At 41.4% G+C, this 13,391-nt stretch overlaps 1 protein-coding gene across 8 annotated transcripts in view; it reads left to right on the top strand.

The window, feature by feature from the left end:
* nrxn3a (neurexin 3a) overlaps positions 1-13,391 on the top strand; it is a 147,177-nt gene that overhangs the window by 3,328 nt on the left and 130,458 nt on the right. For 7 of the 8 annotated variants that reach the window (XR_004213417.1, XR_004213418.1, XM_031866738.1 and 4 more), the window contains exons 2-3: positions 3,608-3,762; positions 11,599-12,775. Coding sequence is in view for 6 of the 8 variants with exons in the window: in XM_031866738.1 (XP_031722598.1) it covers positions 12,091-12,775 (685 nt within the window). In the remaining 2 variants the exon portion in view is untranslated. The remainder of the gene's footprint in view (positions 1-3,607; positions 3,763-11,598; positions 12,776-13,391) is intronic. The other variant, XM_031866736.1, reaches the window with a different exon arrangement.

The raw sequence follows: 13,391 nt of genomic DNA on the forward strand, positions 1-13,391 counted from the left end.
CACCAAACCAACGCCACAATATCGCCCCTACCCAAAATCACACACCCTTCATCCTTCATCTCTTTCACTCAACCTCACATTTCACTGCCTTTTTATACGTCTGTTTTTATTTCTGTCTGTTTTAAAATGAGCAGCAGAGGCTGAACATAGAAAGAAGGGCTCAGTACAAAAATGTGGACGTATTTACAAATAGTTATAATCATTTTGCAAACATACCAAAGGAAGATTCCCCTAATTTGACTTGGGGATTTCTTTCATTTTCATTTGAAAAGTGAGTCTGTGTTACTGTCCCTCTGCTGATGAATGCCATCTTGTCTTTAAAGATCTATTGCATGTGGGTGCTGAGGTGTTTTTGGCCAGACTTACCACATGGTAGAGTTCTTTTAGAGTAGGATGATATATACACGAGTACTGTCAGAGATGATCCATACTGTATTTAAAATCTCTGAGTGCATGAGGCCGTTGTAGACATTGTTATTCATCCATAAAGCGAGTCTCCGGAGCCTTTACTACATCACAGTATTTTGATAAAGTGTATCTACCATGCATGAGAATGTTATTCACGTGCCCTTAGCTCCGCCTTTCGGAGAGATACCAGCCTAAGATGGTGGGTACCTCCTGCTTTATTTAACCACTACGGTTTGTGGCTGAATTGTGATGAAGTGTGTGTCTGCATCGTGATGAAGAGGAAGAGTGGAGTCCGGGTGTTTCATGCGATGCATGAGTGAGAGTAGATGAGGTGGAACATCACTCCCTCTCTCTCTCTCTGCATTTCCACTAATCTCGCCTTCTGCTGTCTCTCCTCCCCTCCACTGTCATGTTGCATGTCCTGGTCAAATGTATCCCTGCAGCAACAAAGACGGGCAAAAGAAAATGGCACCTCTTTGAATCTATCGGGAGATGTCACATGCAGCGTTGGCGTCTGTGTGCATCGGCTTCACACTGAACGATTCGAGCAAATCAGAAAAATTGCCGCCTGTCCGTTTTGAGATATCATCTGCAAGCTGTGGAGGACATTTTGTCACTTGCGTCTGGACAGCGTGTGTGTCTTTGTGAGACGTGTGTGTGAGATCAGGGCACCTGCTGTAAAATGACTGGCAAGTGGCATCCATTTAAACGCAACGGGCCTACCGGTGGGCTGCTTTTATTTGCATTTACACACACGCCCTCCGTCCCAGTCCGTGTGGTTGTTAATAGTATCCAGAGTGCTGCTGCCTTTTGTCAGTGTGTGTATGTGGACTCGTCCCTGTGGGGTTCGTCAAAGGAGCCTTTCACCGAGAACAATGATCCATGCCGTTTAGCCTTTTAACCCCTGACGCTCCCTACACGGCAACAAAAGAGACACGCACGCACGCACACACACACACACACACACACACACGTAATGCCAGAATAAGTCTGCATTTGTAAACATGAGTGCAGTATTTATACTCTTAAGTGTGAATGCAGAGTAGGACAAGAGCTTGGTTGCATGCCAAGGTGATTCATATTAGACACCAATCAACAGAAAACACTAAATATACTTCATGCAGGACGGTTGAAAAGTACTGCCTCTGTTGCAGAGAAACACACCAATAAATAAAGAATGAACAAGAAAAGAAAACCTCCTTTTGTAATTTGTCAAAATATATTTTTTAGGAAGGACAGTCGGTTCAGTTTAAGCTTTCATACAGCTGGGCTGATATGAGTTTTTAAAGGCCAATGCACATATTGTTTTGTACTAAAACGGCAGAAAGCTGATATTTTGTGCAATTTTTTAGCACGTCTGGCTTTACAATTAAGCACAGTTGTAAAATGGAAAATATATAAAAAGAATAGTTGAGAATAGCAACCTCTTTTGAATAGTAACGTATTGAACTTCATTGAGTGGCAGACTATACATGTTATGTTTGAAAATAAACAAAACAGCCTGATTTTTAAAAAATATTTGAGTGTAAAAATGGTCAGTATTTAATGAAATGACACAGAGAATCAAACATGAACATGACGGCTTATAAGGAGCTCAGTACGTGTAGATCCAAGCCAGAGGATCTTGTGAGAAGGTTTTGCTGAGATTTCATAACAGCTCAGAATAAAGAGAAAATAAATATCATGGTTTGTTTGTTTTTAGAGGAGATACATGTCTAATATGTGAACACTGTGTGATGTAGAAATACACAGCAACACGCATGTCCATTCCCAAATCAGTTTATATTGACCAGTAAATACTTGACTACGTAATGTTTGTATGACATTATTATTATTATTATAATTGTTATTAATATTATGAACCAGTTATATCAATATTTCTACATATTCACCTGGATTGCCAAAAATGTATCATAACTTTCAAAAAAAAAAAAAAAGCTTTAATATATTCTATTATACAACCATCTGGGCAACAGTCTGTGAAAGAAAATGTTTTAAATATTGCAAAATGCTGTGATTGCTAGCTTTAGTGCTTCACCATGTTGCAGACGTCTGAAGAAAGAGGTGGAATGCAGGCAAAGGGAAGATGCATTAGAGTCCAAAGCACCTGCATGGCCAATGCTTTCTGTCTTACTGGTTGATGACTCCTTATGTCGGTGTCGCTAAAAAACCATCCAAAACTTCTAGAGATGAAATCCAATGTTTGATGATGCTTACAAAAATGCTCCATGTGAAAATCAGGCTTTAAAAAAAGTAAATATTCTGAAAACTACGCATGCCTGATTCCAATTATTACATGATCGCCTGATTACGATTATTTGAGCCGAGTGTGATCATTTTCTCAATCGTTAGATTTCACAATCAAGGACATTTTAAGGCCATGTTCAAAATGCTGCAACAAATAGAAAGTGAATTTTGTGTTTTTCCATATCTGGTAAATATGCTCGACATGAGGAAAACATGAAGCGTAGCTGGCGTTCCTGCTGTTGGGTATTTGTTCTGTTCCTTCCAACGATAACGTTCCCATTTTGGATGCTGAAGTCCATTTTACTTTCGTTTATTTCTGTTTAATTTCACTTTGATTTCTACGTCAGACCTAAATGCTGTTCTTTAGTATAATGTTTAAATCTGCAGAATCAAGTTTAAATTTAAAGAGCTGAACTGGCAGCCGTCATATTGATAAGGGTGCATATTGAGTGGTAACATAAATATATTCACTATGAATATACACGGTTATGTTCTGAAAACATTACTCTCTTACCTTATTTGCAGAAACAGTGTGGCTTTTTGCTGTAAAAAAAAACACTGTTGCAGTATCTATCTATCTATCTATCTATCTCTATATATCTATATATCTATATATCTATCTATATATATCTATAGATATATATATCTATATCTCTTATAGGCAGAAGTTATTATAATAAATGTATGTTTCTAGCACTTTTCAAATGCTTTACAGGACAATAAGGTAACTTAAAACAGGACATCACGGAACATAACAATAGTAAATAAATATGTGCATACATGTGTATGACTATAGACATGTACCTATACATATGTTTCACCTCACAAATGAACATAAATGCACATATACGGACACATTTCATTTAGACCTTTTTAAGAATGCCATCCTGAAAAAAAGGCTTTTTTTCTAGAAATGTTTTAAAAGTTGATGTAGATGATTGTATCTCTACAGGAAGTGCAGTCCAGAGCTTGGAAGACCTGAAAATGCTTGATACCTCGAGTCACAAAATTGGACCTGGGAACAGCAAGAAGTAGCCGACCAGCAGATCTCGGGTGTTTAAGAGAACCATTATGTACACTGGGGCCAGTCCAAGTTGTGCTTTAAAAGTGAGTAGTACAATTTTAAAAGTGATTCTAAAATGTAGGGGAACCAGTGCAAAGATGCTAGGACAGGTGTGATGTGTTCCCTTTTTGTAAATGCCCATTAAAAGCCTGGCAGCAGAGATCTGAACCAGTCGTAGCCGTGGAAGTTGCTTTTGACTGAGGCAGGAATGGGTATCTGCACACCTAAATCTATGCAGAGAACTCTGCTTCAGTAGTGCAATCAGGAAAACCTCTGTTTTCTTATTGTGTAGCTGTGGGTAGTTTTGACTCTTTTATTTAATTTAGGCAAGTATGCAGTGGGATGAGGCTATTGGGGTCATTGGGAATGGTGGGCAAATACAGCAGGGGTCATTTGTGTTTTTGCACTATGTGACCCAATGGAAGCATGTACAGTGAGAAGAGTACCGGACCCAGGATAGAACCTTGTGGGACTCCGCAAGTGATGTGCCATTTATAAACAGGACCCGTGATACTGACCCAATCCCTCTGACAGTTCAAAAGAATTTTCATGATCTATTGTGTTAAAGGCCACATTGATATCAAGAAGACCAAAAATGGAACAGAGTGACTCATCTGCTTTTAAAAGAGGGTCATCAGTCAGTTTTAGACGAGCTGTCTCTGCACTGTGTGTAAAACCAAAGTCTGATTTGAATTTATCTAAAATGCATTTGTCTTTTAAAAAGGTTAACTAATAAACTTTTTTTTTTTCTTCTTCTCTAAAACCTTTGATGAAAATGGCAATTTAGAAATAGGCCTGTAGGCGGCTGGATCAACAGCGTCAAGGCTTTGGTTCTTTTAGAGAGGGACTGTATGACAGCATGTTAAAAACGTGACGGAAAGTGTCCAGTGACTAATGAGCTGTTTATGATAGAAATAACCGGGGAACCCACAGTGTTGAAGACCTCTTTAGATGTAATCCCAACACATCTTTTTAGAGTACAAGTTGTTGATTTCATGGCTTTTACTGATTTGTTCACATTTCTCAAAGATATTTCTCAAAATGAGAGAAAACAGGTTATAACAGAGATAGCCTTTGCCAGTTGAGCAAAATGAGCTCCGACATCTGTGATCTTATTATGAAAGTAAGTTCTTTATAAGGGCTGCACTGAAGTCCAGAATGTGAAGAAGGACTAACAACACAATTTATTGAACTGAATGGCAGATTCTGACCTTATGGTGATGGTCTGCAACGAAATTTGCAAAGAAAGCCATTCTTACATTCTTAACTGCTACTTGAAAGGCACGCATTAGATTTCTAAGATGGTCAAGAGGTGACAGTTGTTTATCAGATTTCCACTTTTGCTCTGCTCTACAACACTGTCTTTTTAGGGAGGGAGTGTACTCATTAAGCCATAAACGAGTGTGCCATTGAGTGTGCTCATTAAGCCATAAACGAGTGTGCCATTAATGAGTGTGCTCATTAAGCCATAAACATCTATATTATGACCAGATTATGTTTCTTAAGTTTAAAAGGAGCAATACAATCCAGAATGGAGGCACAGTTTTTATTTCTGACTCATCGGAGTTAATGATATCAGTGTAGCTGTGGTGCAAGACTGGATGCAAAGAGCGTTGGTGTTGGTGATCAGATACAAAATGATGTTATCTGTAAGGAATCCAAACACATATCGGATGAAAGAACAAGTCCAGTGTGTGTCTTTTTAAGTGTGTAGGCTCTTTTGACTGACTGAAAGACTAAATGAGTCAATCAGATGAATGAAGTCAGTAGAGAGAGGATCTGAGGGACAACAAACATGCATATTAAAATCACCCAGTATCAAAACTCTGTCATATTCAGACAACAGCTCTGACAATTCTGAGATAAAGTAAGCATTGGACTTGGAAGGTCTATAGATCACAATACCAAGCAATCAAATACTTCCTCTGAAAACAAAACTCTGTAGCTCAAAGCATATGAAGTCACCAACAGAGACAGGAGAGTATTTAAAGAGTTCCTATAAATGGCTGCCAGCTCCCCACCTCTACCTGAAAATCTAGGTTTATTAAAAATTAAAAAATGAGTCTCCTTCTGTGAGCCAGATTTCAGTGAACAGAAAAAAAGTCAATATTATTTGAACTAATGTCATGAGAGAAAAAGGATTTGGTCGAGAGGGACCTTGTGTGAAGATCAAAGTTAGGGTTTGTATGCTGTGTATTTATATTATGACCAGAATAATGTGACACTGCTGTTCGTGTCCCACGTGAAACTAAAAGTGAAGTTGACGCTCAAGTCACTAGTCATGTGACTCATTAGTCACTCGTAGTCATACGAGTTATTTGTCGGTCAAGTCAGAATGGATTGATTATTCTGATCGGGGGAAAGTTAAGTAATTACAGACGGTTCTTTGCTGCTTTTAGTATGTTTAAACTTTCATTTAACCTCGAAGCTACTCCTGTAGCGAAACATCTATGTTTAAAACCCCTGTGCAACGTAATCGGACCAAACTGCTCATCTCTTGATCTCGTTACATCATTATTTATTGAACAGACATGTTTCCATCGTGGCAGGAAGTCACTTCCATCCAGCTTTGACATTGTTTTTAGGTTGTTTGCCAATTTCACTGGTTGTGTTATTAGTTTTGCAGGCAACACTATGTTCTGTAAAATGTCAAGCGCATTTAATGTGAAATTATTTGAGTGGTGAATTTCATATTTCTTCCTATTTACATGTGAGCCATCGTCTCTCTGTTAATGATAGCTTAGCTTTGTCCTGAATTTTTAACTTTGTAAAGTTTCAACATGAACATTATTAATGAATGATTGATCATCCTTCTGACGTTTAATGACCATGATTATTGAGATGGTACTGGGTTGATGGTTTGCAGAAACGTGATGAATTAGTGGTGCGAGAGCTACAGATAGCCACAGCAGTGTGTAGTGACAGCGGCGCTGGTTGGTCGACCAATATGAGCTGGTGGGCTGTAATTCTTTTCTCATTTGTTGTCTATTAAACAGTAAGTCCATCAAATTCAGTGTCCCATATAGCTATTATTCAAGCTTCTTTCACTGTCATATTTGTGTACACGCTGTTAGCTCGTTGTAGCCAAAAACACTGCAAGACTCTGCCAAGCACTGGCTGCTAACAGCTGACTAGCTAACTAGCTGTGCTCCGTTGGTTCTCCATTAACTTTGTCAGTGAGGGAGTAAACATTGTACATGCTATTAAGAGGGGCCGTGTGTGTGTGTGTGTGTGTGTGTGTGTGTGTGTGTGTGTGTGTGTGTGTGTGTGTGTGTGTGTGTGTGTGTGTGTGTGTGTGTGTGTGTGTGTGTATATATAATGAGCTTTGAAATTTAGGAATTTAAGTCTTACTGTTTTCTCACAGGCAGCGTTACGTCCAGCATTGACACAGATTCTATTTTTTAAATTCCTGATTAACGATTATTTTTACCAAAATAAATATCAGAACCTTGTCTGATTTTATACTTGAATATTTGATTATTCAATCATCTCCTGAAAACAAACAAATGTAAAAAATATAACTGTAGGTCATAGCAACCTGTTCCCTGAACTGGAGAATCAATATTTTTACTGAAATACTTGACTTAAAACTTCAAACAAGTTATGATGTGGATTTATTTCATCACTGGAGTAATATGCAGTTGAGATAATCAAACGTATTTTTTTTATTTTCAGTGTTGGACAAGGGCAATAAGTGAAAGGATTTACAGTTTGGTCTCTGTCTAAAATGCTTCCAAACATTAGAGGATTGTGGGTAAGGGTTTTAGCTGCAGCTTGTTTGATAGTAAAAATAAACTTTATTAACTGCTTTTAATGTGTGACGAATGTATGTTCTATGTTTTTGGTGTTTAGCTTTTTTTGATGATTTTAATGTTTGTAAAGTGTCTTTGAGAATATTGAAAAGCACTATATAAATAAAATGTATTATTATTAATTTAGCACCTTTCATACAAGGGGCGTCGTTCAAAGTGCTTTACAACAAAGTGAAGCAACAAGACAATTAATAACAAGAAACCGATTAAATTATGTAATTACTGCACAATTAAACTTTATTATAAAACAAAGGAAGACTCTGGGGAATGGATGCCGGAGACATGCATGCTGTCTCCAGGCGCAGCCATTCTTGCAACTTGCAGATGTACGTTATGCAAATAGACATGTTTTTGTAGCCTATGAAGTCCTTGAAGAATCGCCCCAGCCCTGATTTGTAATCAGCCTTGTGAGTGCAGGCATCGGCTGATGCTGATTTTCTCAAATTGGAGCTGTGTAGTCGGGGACAATGGCTCCTGGTAGGGTCTCCCGAAGCAAAGTGGTCCCAGGGGATGGGCCAGACCAGTTGATTATGCTTATGAATCTAAGAGCAGTTCGGAGTAACCAACCTTCTTGGAGTCTCTGGGTGGTGTTCTGGAAAGGCTGCCAACTGGGGACTCTATAGTTCTGCCAAGGGACTTAAATGTACCTAAGTGTGTAGTGAGGGTGACCTGAGACCGTCTGGCTGAGGCCCCTGTATGCGAGGTCTTCAACTCCCAACTTCGTGCATCCTGGGAGAGGCTAGGGTCATGGAATCCGAGTGAGCAATGTTAAAAGCCTCCATTATGGGCTGCAGCTGCGGCTGTTGCCAAAGCAAAAACCTGAGTGTGGGAGGAGTTATGGGAGATTATGGAAAAGGACTTTCGGTTAGTCTCAATGAAGTTCTGGCCAACCGTTAGACGACTCAGAAAGGGAAAGCAGGACTTGACTCAGGCTGTGTTCAGCAGGAGAGGAGAACTGCGGACCCAGATTGGGGATATTGTATAGGGGTGGAAAGAGCACTTTGAGGACCTCCTGACCGACATGTCCTCCGTGGAGTAGCAGAGTTTGATCCATCCATATGCCTGGAAGAAGTTGCTGAGGTAGTCAACAAGCTCCCCAGCGGCAAGGCTCCATGGATTGGCCCTCAGATGCTGAAGGCTCTGGACATTATTGTGCTGTCTTGGCTGCAGGCATCTTCAGTGTTGCGTGGAGGTTGGGGACAGTGCCTGTGGAGTGGCAAACAGGGGTGATGGTTCTCATTTTTAAAAAGGGAGTGTGGTCCAAGTATCCTGGTATCACACTGATCAGCCTACCCTGGAAGCAATGCAGATAAAGTTGAACACGTTTCCAGTGTGTGTTGGCCTCCGCAAGGGTTGTCCCTTGTCACCAATCCAGTTTGTGGTTTTCATCGACAGGATTTCAAGGCGCAGTCGGGGGAGGAGAGTGTCCGGTTTGGGGACCTCAGAATTGCGTCTCTGCTCTCTGCAGATTATGTGGTTCTGTTGGCTCCTTCAGATTGTATCCTTTCGACCGCACTGGGGCTGTTTGCAGCCGAGTGTGAAGCGGTCGGGATGAGAGTCAGTACTTCCAAATCTGAGGCCATGGTTCTCTGCCGGAAAATGGTGGATTGCACCCTCCGGGTTGGGAATGAATCACTGCCCCAAACGAGGAGTCTTATTCACAAGTGAGGGTAAAATGGAGTGTGAGATGGACTGGCAGTTCAGTGTGGGGTCAGCAGTGCTGCTGTCGTTGTACCGAACAGTTTCTGTGAAGAGGGAGCTGAGCCGGAAGGCAAAGCTCCCAATTTGGGTTGTGACCCGAAGAATGAAATTTTGTACTCAAAAAGACAAAATGAGAATCCTTTTATCGGGTGGCTGGACTCCCCTCCCCCCCTGGATTCCCCTCCAACCGGCTCCGGATAAGCAGAAGATGATGGATGGATGGATGGATGGAGCATAGTTAATTTAAGAACAACAATTCTACAGAATTATGAATACAATATCTATTAATATAGAAAATAATACTTTGTCTACCAGAGTGACTGCTGTCCACCATCAAAACATATCAACATATGCTGCTTATCACTTAAACAAGTTGGGGTGAGGTTTTGTATGACAGAGAAAGTCTTTAACCTTGTTATTTTGAAATTGCTCATGTCCAGCCACCATTAGATCTCCTGTTGTGCATTCACATTTAGACAAGTAGTGCAGTGACCAATTCAGAGTGTGTGGCCATCAGAGCGTGCCACTTGCTTGGCTCCTGGAAGTGCTGCTTGCAGTGTTGTTGATAACCGCTTATCACTTGTAAGCTCCAGTGAAGTGAAGACGTTTGGTTGTAACGTTAGTTTAGCCAGCATCCAGCAGCAGCAGAAGAAAACTGCAATCAATGAGCCACAACCTGTAAAGGCCTGCTGTGGACGACAGCCCACAGCCCTGGAGCTCCGCCCCCGCTGTTGCACTGAGCGCTGTTTCAATATTCAAAGTTTTTTTTTATTTATTTATTTTTTTTTATACAACTCAAAAAGTGTCCAAATTGTCCCATATTGGACACGACACTTTCTTGGGTTCCCAGCAACCCACCCACCATGTAGATGGGATGATTAGTTCACAATATATGAAAAGGAGGTACAGACGGGATGGACAGACAGAGATTCCTTGCTTTATAGTTAGATAAAGTTTGTCAATTAGTAAGGAACATTCCCTCTACATGGAGCCCTTTTTCCATAAAGCCGGGATATTCCCACTGAGCTGTGCTGTGAGCAGGTGTGGTTATAGTTGTATGTCTCACATGCTGTTAGGGTTACACTACCAAACACTTTGATTAAAGCGGCTCCAATCAATATTTTATAGACACAATATGTCATGTGACTTTAAGATAAAAGGGGTCACTTGCAGTGAAATACTCTGAATTATCACCAAAGTAGGTTTCACATTGCATCAGTATTTCTGTTTCTCTTAGTATTTAACAGGATTCAGCAGAAAGCGTCCTCTCCGTGCTGCTGATCAGATAAAGGCGGTCTGCCTGGCTGACGGATAGTCATGCACTGCCATGAGAATAATGAGACTAATTTACCCAGCAGATGACCGATAACTCCAAACAACCTTTGTGGAGGAGGGAGAGATGCAGCAATATCACAGGCCCTTTTAATTAGCATTGGTGGCTGCTAACGGTACAGTACATGTCAGCTGTGAGCAGTCCACTAAAATACAGGCTCTACACTGTGTTATGGAAGATGCACATTGTCCTCTTTTCAACAACTTCCTTCATGTAATTTGTGTTGATTGTACCATCCATCAAATAAAAACGGAACTATTCGACATTTCAGAGGAAAGGGACATTCCTGTTGGGAAATTATATTTACATACAATGTTGAATCAGTCACACTTTGATGATACAACAGTGTAAAAATACTCCAGGAGTCTCTTAAGGACACTGACGCGTCTGAAAGTTATTTGCCATACTAGTTCATGAAAGGTTTAGCTGGGTTACATATTCACTAGGTCCTAGCGTTATCTGTAGCCTACGTTCTCTAACTTCTTTTCATAGGCACATGCTTCCAGTGTAATCTCATCATAATCTCTGTCATCCTCGCTGGTGACCAGCTCTTGCACAGGAGGCTCTGTTTTGCATAAGAAGTATTCATAGGAAAGTCTTTCTTCCATAGGTTTGAACCTACCCGTTCCTTAATTCATGTAGAAATGGAAACGCTCTGTCATCTTAACGTAGAGCGTCTGATTGGATTTACGAACGCACCCATGATTTGCAGAATAAGCTTTTCGACAAAGAAATATATCAACTGATTAAATAGTATATATCATTATGAATGAAACTGTCCAAGTAGCCTACAGAGTATAATGATGGAAGTACAACTGTCACTCAACATGATACATTAAGCACATTAAGGGCATTTTATATGTTCTGAAACGACATGAATGGGAACCAGTACCACCATTGATTAGATTGTACACATGCATGCCATGTGCTGTCATGAGATTTAGATGCCAGAAAGCGCCTCAGGATGTGTGCTGTAGTAACATCAAGGATGATTGACCCATGGTAACCCTCTGCCTCTCTCTTTTTTTTCACAGTGATGGAAGTAAGAGAGGCCAGTGGATCCCTTGTCAGCTCCATCTCCCAACGGACAACATGAAGGAGATTCATCTCACCCTGATAGCCAGAGAAGTCCGTTCCATCAGACCTAGCACCACGAGTCTTGATAGCATCTGTTCTGAAGTGTAAAAGAAACTTATTAAAAGATCACCCTCCCCCTGCCGGTCCTCTCTTTAACCCTACGGAGGAAAACAACACTTCCTCCATACGACCACTGCCCTGCAACTACTGGACAATTTACTGATGTGAACATACTGACCCGAAGACTGTTAACCACAACGACTGTTCTCCCACTACTGCCCTTTTCCCTTTGAAAAACATATTTTTATAAGAAATATTTATCAGAATATATCTCTACACGTATTGTTGATAACATTTGGATCCCTTAAATTCAGTCTGACCATCCTAAGATTTCCTTCAGATTGACTTTCCCTCAGACACCTTGTTGGAGTAAAACATCCTTTGCAGCTATGGGTCCTGTAGGTTTCTCCATCACTCTGCAAGTGTTCCTCAGCACATGTCTGGGACTGGAATTTTTAGGCACACCAGGTCAGTGGGCCCGCTACCTCCGCTGGGATGCCAGCACCCGCGGTGACCTCAGCTTCCAGTTGAAGACGGAAGCCTCGGAGTCGCTTCTGCTGTACTTTGACGATGGCGGCTACTGTGACTTTCTGCAGCTGTCGGTGGTGGAGGGCCGACTGCAGCTTAGTTTCAGCATCGACTGCGCTGAGACCACGGTCGTGTCTGACAGACGGGTGGATGACGGCAGCTGGCACTCTGCCGGTCTGAGCAGGTATAACCTGCGCTCAGTGCTGGTACTGGACGGCCAGGCCAAAGCAGATGAGGTGCGGCCGCAGCGTCAATTCATGAAAATCGTCAGCGATCTGTTCCTGGGTGGAGTGCCTCAGGATATCCGCAACGGTGCACTCACACTGCCTACGGTGCGAAACATGCAGCCCTTCAGGGGCTCAATTACAGACCTCAAATATGGCATCTCACAGCCCCTGTTCCTGGGAAGCCTTAATGTGCCCCTGGAGTCAGAAGGGTGGTGCACGGTGAACCCATGTGAGAATGGAGGTACGTGCTCCGTGGTGGACGGAGAGCCGGTCTGCGACTGCTCCAAAACAGAGTACAAGGGCCGCTTCTGCAGTGAAGGTAACGCATGACACACGACGCTCTCATTCACCTTGATAGACTTTGGCAGGACTCCAACTGTGAAACTGATTCTCTCACTTCAACTTAAAATGAAGCAAATTTCTTTTTTCGTACTCTAAACAATTTTACATTTTCATTTATTGCAAATCCAACTGAAGGCATTATGCCAAATATGCCTCACAGCCCACTGCTGTTCCTCAGGGCTTGGTTTGAGTCGCTGAACAAATTAGAAATGTGGCCAATAATTCAGAGGTCTGGGACCAGAAGCGGTTACAGCTCGTGAAGTATTAGGTGAAAATCATCTACATAATCGGTCAAATAGAAGAGCTTCATTGAGTGTTCTTTCACATTTGGAGAGCTGCACCTGTCCAGCTCTGAAGTAGCACATTTGGTTTTGTTGTTTTTCACGTGCACGGATCCAGCTGTTTTCACCCGCACAGTTTCAATTAATTTGCCGTGTTATTTTACAGGACGGTTAATGACCAACATCATGACCTTGAAGGTTTCAATGTTTTTCACATTACTTGTTTTTTTGTATCTCTCTGGTCTCAGGATTGTCTCTGCTATTACACCAGACTGTGTGTGTGTGTGTGTGTGTGTGTGTGTGTGTGTGTGT

The sequence above is a fragment of the Anarrhichthys ocellatus genome, unplaced genomic scaffold (genome assembly GCF_004355925.1).
Source record: "Anarrhichthys ocellatus isolate YVR2014 unplaced genomic scaffold, GSC_Weel_1.0 scaffold36, whole genome shotgun sequence".
Classification (NCBI taxonomy): domain Eukaryota; kingdom Metazoa; phylum Chordata; class Actinopteri; order Perciformes; family Anarhichadidae; genus Anarrhichthys; species Anarrhichthys ocellatus.